General features: G+C 31.7%; 1 protein-coding gene across 1 annotated transcript in view; it reads left to right on the top strand.

Annotated features, from left to right (window-relative positions):
• The first annotated feature begins 1179 nt into the window (after positions 1–1179).
• Positions 1180–11286, top strand: part of LOC130451390 (rho guanine nucleotide exchange factor 17) — a 59940-nt gene continuing 49833 nt past the window's right edge. Inside the window, exons 1-2 of the mRNA XM_056790369.1 lie at positions 1180–1662; positions 7302–9198. Of these exons, the coding sequence (XP_056646347.1) occupies positions 1550–1662; positions 7302–9198 (2010 nt within the window). The 5' untranslated portion in view covers positions 1180–1549. The remainder of the gene's footprint in view (positions 1663–7301; positions 9199–11286) is intronic.

Raw genomic sequence — 11286 nt, 5'->3', positions numbered from 1 at the left:
ACATTGCACTGAACACGATTCCGAAACTGACCTTCCAGACTACTTCAAGAAGTGAAACTGGAAAAGTGTTATTTAATCAAAAGGGAGCGACAAAATTCCACTCACCGTATGATGAAAAATAAAATCAATGCGAAAATATGAATGTAGGATCAATACTTTCGGTACTAACCTTGAATTGAACTTTGTTATGCTATTCAAGCTTGCTTACAGTTGAATTGAATATATCTCATTTGGAAGTGAAGAATTGTGATTTTTCCGTGTTATTTTTCCTGCAACGGGGTATTAATATTAATCTGTGAGTGAAAAATCGATGATGCATCAGAAAAAATGAACTGCTTTTCAATAGTTCCAATAGTTGTTCCAAAAAACGGATTTTTGTGCATACCTTCCTCCTACAAAAAAGCGCGTCGAAAACTATGTGTTCATGTATATAAAAATATCAGTGATGCTCCAAATAATGCGAAAATATAAAAATCTCTCATTGTGAGACGAATATATTTGGACAATTTGGCTTTCCCAAATAATACACAATGATTAGCTTCATATATAATATATCAGACAGAGTCTTCATAAATTAACCTTATTTGCGTATTTCTAATTGGAAGGAATTGTAGTAGCCTAGTATTTTGAAACCAGTTTTAAATTAACTATATACCAGGGACATTCCCGGGTTACAATGAAGCAGCCTTTGTAAGTAACATCTCTAGTTTATATAGGCAAAGAAAAGAAAGAAATTTCCTGCAATTGTATTTTAATTAAATTAACGACTAACTGAACGTTTAACTAAAGTACTCCCTGTAACATAATAATATATGTAATTCTGTATAATCTTTGTCCATACCTGATTTAATTTCAATCAGCTTTAAATATCGCGCTACATTTGATGTTTACAAAGGTTTGAAACGTTTGAAAACGTGAAATGTACAAGGGAATTAACCTAGGTTCTGTTTTTATTGTTGACCTTTTAAATGTTATCATTACTAGTACTATATTTTACATAACTTTTTCTTCGTATAATAAATCTTAAGAGTGCATAGATACCAGAATGCAGCGGCAGCAAGTCCACCAAGTCAGTCGCGATCGCGACCACATCCCCGGACCCCATGCGTCCCTCTCCATCGCTGACCATCATCGGGCTTCACTTCAAAGTACCTAACAGAGCGACTAACATTAGTAGTCGAATGGAGGGAGTTTACCTGTCGAGTCGATCGTTCCGAGTGCATAAGAGTGTAATGCGAGAAATTGGGTTCTCGCCGGACCGGTCCGACAATGATACCATGTGGGTGCCCATAAGATTGCGCGAACTGCATGACTCTCGGGTACCACCGATTGATAACACAAACTGCATTCTTGAAAAATGAGAACTTTATTTTGATTCTTGTAGTAAACACTAAGAATTTACAAGGACTCAACCGGTTAAATGGTTGTTTTTTGTGGTTGTGCATCAAATCATCAGTGAACCAAAATAAATTATGATATTTATTATTTATTTTACTCAATTTTGCGTTACTACAATATTTATATTGCATTAAGGATACAGTTTCCTCAAATGTTCGGCATGTCAAAGTGGGACGACGATTGTCTCGGTCATAGAGGGAAAGAATGTATTGCATCTAGTATTTGCGCGCATCAACAACATCCTCATGAAGACATTTATAAAAGGTAGGTTAGTTCTATTTATAAAACCCGTTTTCTTCATAATGATAGCCAACGTATTTATTAGCTTGAAGTTTCAGTTTTATTATCATTAAATGAACGAGATTATTTAATATTTTGATGAAGTACAATTTCAAATACGCTAAAGTGGAAATATCACTGTATCATTTTTTTAAATTTTATCAGATCATGGTATTGTGCTTTTGTTTAGGCGTTATAAATTCCAATATAGCAATATTTCATAATATTATTTCTTCAATATCGTATACTTTTTGATGGATTCATTTTCCGTAATATAATTGATTAACAAAGCCCACATTTCGTTAATTTACTATGTTTGAATTTATTTATCAATAACTTTCACAGTATTTATTTAATATGAATACATTGATTAATTGTAATAGCATTCACTTTATTATTTTGTATTTTCTGTTGATTAGTGTTGCCTCCTTTATACCATTCAAAAAAGAAAGAGGCCGTAAACTTTTCAGCTATTGTTTTAACAATAAGGTTGAATCAATTAATCTGTTACGTTTCATTGTCGTTTATTGTCACATCCTGATATAAATTTGTTTTATAAACAATTATGAGTTCAGTGGAATTTTATATTGTTTCAGTGTTGGGCAAAATAAAACAAATTACTTTATACAGGATGTGTCATTATTAATAATTAATTATTGATATTTTTGATATAAACTCCAGTTGAACCTATCCTTTCAAACGTTTTATTTGTACTTTGATCTTATGATATAGTTTATTCTCAGATATTAATAGTCAGATTAGTTTCGCTGGAATAATTTTTTCACATTGTTCCTCAATGTTCCTGGTAGTTGAAGTCGGAGGTTCAACTACCAGGAACTGGATTGTATTATTTTGAATCGACAATTCATTTTGTATTACACATACTCGTGAAAAAAGCAACTACTACTAATAATACATTTTCACAATATATTTTTGAACTATAAGCAAATCTTAAATTCGTGTCAAAGTTCTCAATATCTAAATAGGTTTGAGGTAGTATTGATACAATGTTTTGGGGACTAATAAATCATATGATATGGAAAGAATACTTATGAGTCAAAGATGGAAATGACAATGACATTCTCATCGAAAGGAAATGGAAAAATTGCTGATCTTCAATAATTTAACTGATCTGATTAATAAAAACTATTTTTTTTACATTATAATCTTTATAGAATTAAATCTTTAGCATTTGAAAGAATTTTGTTAATAATACTAGTTACCTGATATCTAATGTATCAATTGGCCACAAAATTAATTTCGCTCTATATCATTAAAATTTTTTTCAATTTCTTATTTCTTAGACCTTTTAATATATTAATGCATCTAAATGCTCTTTATTTTAGGTCTCTTCTGTTTAAAAATTAGTTTTTTTTATAATTTTTGGAAGAAAGTGTCAATATCATATTTTGATAAAGACTTGAAGGGGGATCAAAGCGTCAAATTTTGACTTTTTGTTTTAAAATTGGTTTTTTTAATAATTTTTGGAAGAAGGCTGGAGTTTGGAATTTCGACTTTTCTTTGGGTTTTTATCAAAATATTTTGATGAAAACTTGAAGATGGGTCAAAACGTACAAATTTTAACTTTTTTCCAAAAATAATTAAAAAAACTAATTTTAAAACAGAATAGACCTAAAATCAAAAACATTTAGATGCATTTTTATCATTAACATTTATATCATCAATCCGTTATACTGGAAAGATCCTGATAATAACAGTTATAAAAATAAAATCGTTATTATCAACTCATACAGTTTTTACTTAGTATTTTATCGTTTATTTTGTTTAGATCTATACAAATAAACTTGATCACTTTTCTATTTATTCACTGGTGAAATGTAAATTGCAATATTGTCAATTCTCCTTTTCTAAATCAATATTAACATTTTCTCAGCTCTGCTCCTGGTAATGCCTTTTCCATGTCAGCAAATAAAAATTGTATATTTTTGTATTGAGAAATACTTCAGTCATTGTGCCATCCTTTTTGTCTCGTTCTTCATTTTGTTACTTGTACTTGTTTTCCTGTTTGAGGTTATACTTTATCAATGAATCATTATTCTTTATTGGAATTATATTGGTTTTAGCAAGTAAGTCCAATGCTGCAGTTTTGCTCAAGAACAGAATATTCATGTTACTCTGAGAAAATGTATCAAGAAGAATGATATGAAGCAGCAATATCAGAAATATTCTGAATTTGGCAAAAAAGTTCGAATAAAACTTCATGTAGTGAGTCGATAAGTCTTTTTTGTATAATGTTCTGTTCAAAATACTGTTTAAACTTCAAACAATTGACTGTTAGATTTATTAAATTAGCTACTGAAAGGTATATTATTTTAGCTGTTCCTATTATAAACACTATAACTTCCATGTATCAAAAAGAGAGTTGGTTAAGCTAATTATGTAAATACTGCGGATTGTAGATTTATTAAGTGTTTTATACTTTTAAAATCAGGATTGGACTCACTCATCAGTACTTCAATAATTTTTACTTTTGAAAAGAGTAGTTGTCGTAACCTACAATTGATTTTAGTAATATAAGGCTTGTTCCAACGTTTCTCGGCTTTTTTATTATTTCTTGTGTCTCTGCAGGTCACTTTCAACCACATCTATTCATTCCCTTTTCGATCTTTCTTATTTATTCTATTCATAACTTCATCCGATAACACTTTTCTTGTATTTCTAACTTGCCAAATACGATTAGAGATCCAGCGATCTTTGTGAGTTAATTGTAGCCTTTAGTGTGTAAAGCCCTCAATTACTCATCAAACCCCTTCGACTTGCAATTAGATTTAGGTCCCTTCCTATTTTATACTTATTGTTGATTATTTGGGTCCATATAGTACTATCGATCTCATTATTTCTTGGCATAATCTTTCCTGTTTTTAATCCTACAGCCTTCGAGCTGATATAACTTCAATTCTAATGTATCGTTGAAACTACTGCATGGAGTTGTCCAATACTAATATATTGATCAGAAGGCTGCAATCTTGGCGAGATAGTGTTGATGGAGCAACGAGGAAGAGATATTATAAAGTATTCAAAAATTTGAAATTTATGAAATCACAATTGAGTATTGCTGTTGAGTTTGATTGATGTTCCTACGCTGAGAGGTTTTTGATTAAACTGAATTTGGTTGTTTTTTTTTTATTTACAAGTTACAAAAATAGGTAGCTAGGAAGCTAGGAAGCTAGGAAACAATTGGGTGTTGTATATCCTTGTCGTTACAGAAGAAAGAATATAGTTTGTATACTAGTCGAAGAAATTCTTGATTATTCATGTTAGTAGGTGATGTTATGCATACATTTGAAAGTAATTTTTGACTTAGGGCATTATTCATTTAACAGCTATTGATTTAATCATACTTCTGAATTGACTCGACCCATTTGTTCCTTTTTTTATAGGTACTCGTGAATATTCATGATTGATAATTTTCATGAAAATTAGAATTTATATGGATGAAACGGTTGTTTATTGATTGATGTTGGTTAATACAGTCAAATACTTTGAAAGGTTTCTAAACAGAATTTCAAATTTTGGTTCAATCAAACTTGTTTACAAGATAAGTAACTTATTTGTGACGGGTTCATAAATAATTGAAATTCATTATTTATTTTTGGAAGGAGTTTGTTTAGTTGAAACAAAAACTATTTACCTACTGAGATTTCATTTTCACACGGTGATTTATAGAACATCTCTCATTTCCATGATACATTCAAGATTTATTTTATTTTAATCATTTCATTTCTTGAATAAATTCTCAAATTCATTTTATAGGTTTGCATAAAAAAATGAGATGTATTAACTGATTTCCGTGGATTTTGGTATGCCGATCTCATACGTGAACGCCATTTTTCTCTATTACGAAAGGTTTACGTTTAAATAAACTTATTGTTGAATAGGAATATGTTTAAACAAGCTAATAAAATATACAGAGTCACGCTCAGTATACCTCCATTTAGCATTTAAACTGAACGGTGCTCGTATTTTCACTATTTCTTAGTCATGGCTCCAAGAAGTTGTGTTAATTCTAGAGTTAGCGTTTGTGCGGTGAATATACTGTTAAAAGTTAATAGAAAAATATTACCGATATTGGGAGAAAGTTTCTTTTGCTTATTCCAAACTGAAACATAGAGATTAAAACAAAGAACAGACTATTCACAATACGCGAGGAAGTTTTTGGTTTAAAGATGAGAGATGATGTGACGTTAACAGTTAAATCATAGCAGGACTACGAATTCTGTTCAGTAGATGTAAAGGGACTTTATACTAGTCTTACTTCTAAATGGAAATAAAGTTGCATCTCTTTCTGCTGGTCATTCAGTGCATATAATAATTATTTAGCCACTATTCTCAAGAAAAATGAATCAGTGCATGGTTTGTTGGATCAAAATAGTGACAATCCTTTTGGGATAGATACACAAAAAATCCATGTCTTCTTGCCTTCTGAGGTAAAGAAGCTAAAACCCTTTTTGAACAAAAGCTAACTGACCAACATTAAAATTCTGATACAACCTCAATTGCAGAAAATATTTTATCACATCTTTTTATATGAAATGGGAACGTATAGCAGTTTGGAACTCAATAAGCGCATTGTTTTAGATATCTAAATGTCCGAAGATGTCTGAAGCCAAGTTGAAAGATAGAGATTTCACTGGCTCCGTCATAAGATAATTTTTATCTCAACCCTTCTTTACGATACATATTAATGAAAAAAAAAAAACAGAAATTCAAAGCTTCTTAAAAAATATGGTGTTAAATTTTTTAGAAATAGTAAGGATCTCGTTTACATAAACATTAATCAACGTATGCAGAGTATAAAACACAAGGGTGAAAGATGAGCCGATGAAATTCATGTTTTACTTGAAATCTTACACGGTAAACATAATATCTGTGATATCTAGAAACGTTACCAAGGAAGATGAGATCTCAATATATTTGCTGATTACAGTTCAAGCGGAAATCGTAAATAAATAGAAGTGAAGCAAATAGAATATCTGTGAGTTTCGAAATAACAATATGTTTAGCTCATTATAATTTTAGCTATTAATAATACTGCCCATGTATTGTTCTGTAGTTAGTTTCATGTTTGGTCTTTATGCTGGTATTTATCTGGTCAACTCTTGTTTTGATACTTATTTATGTATGTTGGTATCACTTGGTAATGAAAGAAGAGACGTGGTAGCTTGATAACCACGAATGTACCAACAACAACACCAACAAATAAAACATGTACCTCACATAATAAAAGGAAAAGGAGGTCATATATTGAATTAAAACACTAGAAAATATATTTCATCCAGTTGAATAAAAATGGAGATCTGTATTGTAAAAGATCTTACATTCATTGTTAGAAAAAATTAATTTGGAAATAGAATATGAATTTCCTCATTACTTATTATAAAAGCTCCAATTATAATAGTTGGATATTGTGCGTTGATTTCTTGTATTGAAAGGTTCCATATAATCTAAAAATTTCTCATATATTCTTCGAAATATTCTGAATCCGTCTCTGAAATTTCTTTTTATTAGTTCGAAACTCTTCAGAAGGAATCGTTATAATATTTATTATTTATTCAATTTGACTTGACTTGAAGATATTTTATTATATTCGCCGTTTTTTTTAGATTAATGACCGTGAGGCCGATGCGTTATGGAATGAGGGTAGGAGCAGTATCGCCACCCCCGCCCGGTATAGGACCGAGATATCGTTCTCACCAAAGCTGCTGGCCTACAACTCCTTGCGGCGACAGTGGCTGTGACAACGTTCCCGTCTCCCGGATCCCTCTACTCACAACACCACCTATTAATAGCGTAGATATAATTAGTTGCGCAAATAGAATGAGGATAAACGAGGATGCTACGTCAAATAAACTGCTGGCTCAGCAGGCGTCAGTGACAGTGCGCGACCATGTACTTTATACGAATAAGTGTTTGTTAAAGACCCAATTGAAACGGTGTGCCCTAGTGCGGCCTCAAGTTTATACGAGATTTGCATCTTACGGAGAAATTACCGATAAGGACGATAACACACTGGACCGTCTTCCCAGATTCCGCTTCGGCGGAAATCGTACTTCCGCCGCTGATAAAAGGAATAATGATCATAGATATAAAGAACTAAGTGATAGGTTAAAACGAGGGACAACCCCTGTGCCGCCTCCGAGAACAAGACATTCATCTAAAATTACACCACCTTTATCAAATGCTCCACCGGCTGTTTTTCACGATAATTTAGAAAGGCACATACCGTTACGAAGCGCATCTTTTTCTCAAGTTGATTATTGTCCAGACGATAACAAATATATAAGACGTCGTCAATCCACTACACATCAAGAGACTGAAATCCCCCTTAAAGAAGTATCTACATTACCAAGGCCGAAAAGTGTATCACGACCGACAACTCCGACCTCAGTTATTAAACAAGAATTGCCAGTATTCAATATAGACTGTACCTCTCAGGATATAGAAACTTTAAATGTATTAACTGAAACTCCAAGAGTTCCAGAAGTTGAAGTTACACCTGGTTCTCCTGATAAACCTACAACGCGATCTCAGGAAAACAACATTCAAGACAAGAAGCGAGATAAATCAAGACGACGTAAAGGGATTTACATATCTCAATGGCCGAACACATATCAAACAACAGAAGATGTTATCCCACAATTTGTCCAAGATGGAGACTTTCCTTGTGCGGACTCTACTTCTAAGTTCATACAAGAGTCTCTCGTTGAAATTTCCAAACTAAGTAATTCTGACGAAAAGAATAAAGAATTTCCTATATGGAGTAGCCCCCAAGAAGAGCCATTGAGCCCAGAAGAAAACAATATACCTCCTGAGTGGCCAGCACTGCCTAGACCCAGATTCTTATCTCAGTCTCCAGATGAAAAAGAAACTTTGAAGCTAACTCCACGCAGTATTAATCTATTTCGATCTGATTCATTATCAGAAGGAGAACCAGACCTCTGTAAATTAGATCAATTATCACTGGTACCCTCCGACTTATCAGATAACGAAAGTAGACTGAGTTTAAATACAGATACAAGTCCTAACGTGCCTAGAAGGTATTCAAAACGACCTTTGAGAGGACCGTATGGTCAAATGCTAGAAGCCGAGATGAAGAAACCAGAATGTAGGAAGAATTTGAATAATGAGTTGAAGTTTTTAGAAGACCTATCTTCAGTACCATCTTCTTCTCTGAATAATTTATCTAAATCTAAACATACTAGGACTAAGGGGTCGTGTAACAGTTCTTTGGACGAAACTAATGTCAAAGACAAAATAAATAATAATTCCAATTTAAATTCACCTAAACAAGTTAATAAAAGAAAAGTTAGTGCCGATAATTTAATTGTTCCTAACGAAATTGATACTAAGTGTATTGTTAATCATCAACGGACAACCTCTAGTCCATCGAAACTAGAAGGCTTCTCTAATGTGGAAGTAAGTAGTGAATTGTTAGAACAATTACTACGAGGAAGTTCCGAACAACTGGCTACAAACGATGCAAATCAACGGTTGCAAAAGGTAAGTCAAATAAACTACTAAATGTACTCGTATATTTACAATTTATAGATACAACACATGGTATCGTAGTTGTTACAAGTTTTATGACGATCTATAAAACAGTTTGATTTATTCAATTCAATTTTCAATTATTCATTTACTGAAATAGATCAATTTTCTATTTAAAAACATAGTTTGGAAATGGGTATTTGATTAATCATTTTTGCTTCTAATTTTTTTCTTCTTGTTATTTTCCATACTTTTTAATATTTATGCAATCAAATGGATTTTTCAAGCACTCCTTTTCCATGTTATTTTCATGACTTAACTGTTTTTAGTTTGATGTTTGCCTAGACATATATTTAGAAGATCCGCTTTTCTTTATTGTGCTACGAAAAGAACCCATTCTTCATTTTTTCGTATCCAACTTTCCCAAAATCAAAAATCATGAAGTAAATTTTTTCGGAAAAAAATTTGTGCGATGGGATGGCCTTGATATAGGATTTTTTTCTCTACAAAGTAGGATATAGTTACGGCTGCCTTATTCGCTTGAATGTTTGGCTGATGAAGAAGTTCACTAGGTTATAGGAAAACCACAGAAAACGCCCAAACTGCTATAATATTGGCTAGCTGAAGTGTAATGACCTTTGTTTGTAATTTAACGATATTTTACTTATGGTGATCCCTATGAGATAATGTTGGAAATATAGCCCTAAAATTCAAAATGTCAGTAGATGTCTGCAGTCACAAATAGTCTATTCATCATATTGGCAGATCATACTGTTCCAAATTTTATTTAAAAGAATTAAAATTATACTAAATCTCTAGAATACTTTATGAAATGTCGAAAGTGTAAATATTTAAGAAAGTTTGATATTCTTCTTTTTAATACCAAAGTAATTAGTGAAATTGTTTTTGTTTAAAAGCTGAATTATATTTGGATATTGTTGATATGTAGATTCACTTTACGAAATCCGGTCTTTTTAAAAGGATTGATGGTATTACAACTGAGAGGATAGTTTTTACTCTGATTAAACATAAAGGTACACAACTCTATCAGAAAAAAAGTTACGAGGAATAACAGAGATTTCAAAAGAAATAATCGCCTTCAAAGTAATGCCCTTTGCTGGAAATCTACTTCAAATTGCATAGTGCTAAATCTAGTAAGAGTAAGGCAGAAGTGGATGGAAAGGAAGACTTTTAGCGGCAAAAAACTCAGATATATAAAGCGAGGAATTGTACGGAGTATCATAACTATAGACTCATCTTTCATTTCCAAATACTTTTTCAATTTGGAACAAAACTTATTGTTATGAGTTAATCAAGTCTATGTTTTATGGTAGATAAAACAGTAGCAATGATAACAGGCTGACAAGCTGAACAGCGAAACCAATTCAAATTTGTCACTGTTCGATTAAAGAAATACAGGTACGGGACGTACTAGTCGAAACAGATGCAGCATAAGTAAACGCTATGCGCTATTATAAAAATTGGTATACCGTATTTTTTATTACATCTCGTACTTGTGTTACATTGTATATGATAAAGTGAAAATATATTTAATGTGTGATTACATATCTTCTTTACCAAACTACGTGTTCATTGAAGTTCGTTGGATTCGTCAATACTCGAAAATTATTGTTTTTAGAATAATCACGCAATCGATTAATCCTCGTAAATATTTAGAATATTTTATTTGATGAAACAGTAGTAAATGAAAATTTTTGATGATTCACAATATCTATTATTAAACCAAAAATTTGGAAATATTATTAACTGTAATGCTTTGATTATTTATTCTTAGTAGAGTAAATGTAAACGATCATTATACAAAAATAAGTAACCTAAATTTTAACATCACTTGACCTAGAAACAATGATATTGAACTACTGGGCTAACCCAACCAGATAAACTTTCGATAAAAAACGTGACTGAAATTTTTTTTCCGTTATTAATACGCGACTATATTTTTGACATTCATTTAATTGTAACTTTCAAATTAATAAATTCTAAACAATCAAGATTCGTCTTTTATAAAAATTACAAAAGCAACTAATCCAGCGTTCTACTGACTCTTAGAGGGATGCGTATTCCCAAATAAATCTTGAC

This window comes from Diorhabda sublineata, chromosome X (assembly GCF_026230105.1).
Source record: "Diorhabda sublineata isolate icDioSubl1.1 chromosome X, icDioSubl1.1, whole genome shotgun sequence".
NCBI classification, from domain to species: domain Eukaryota; kingdom Metazoa; phylum Arthropoda; class Insecta; order Coleoptera; family Chrysomelidae; genus Diorhabda; species Diorhabda sublineata.
Note: the sequence above shows the minus strand (reverse complement) of the source record. Positions and strands in the feature narration are given on the sequence as shown.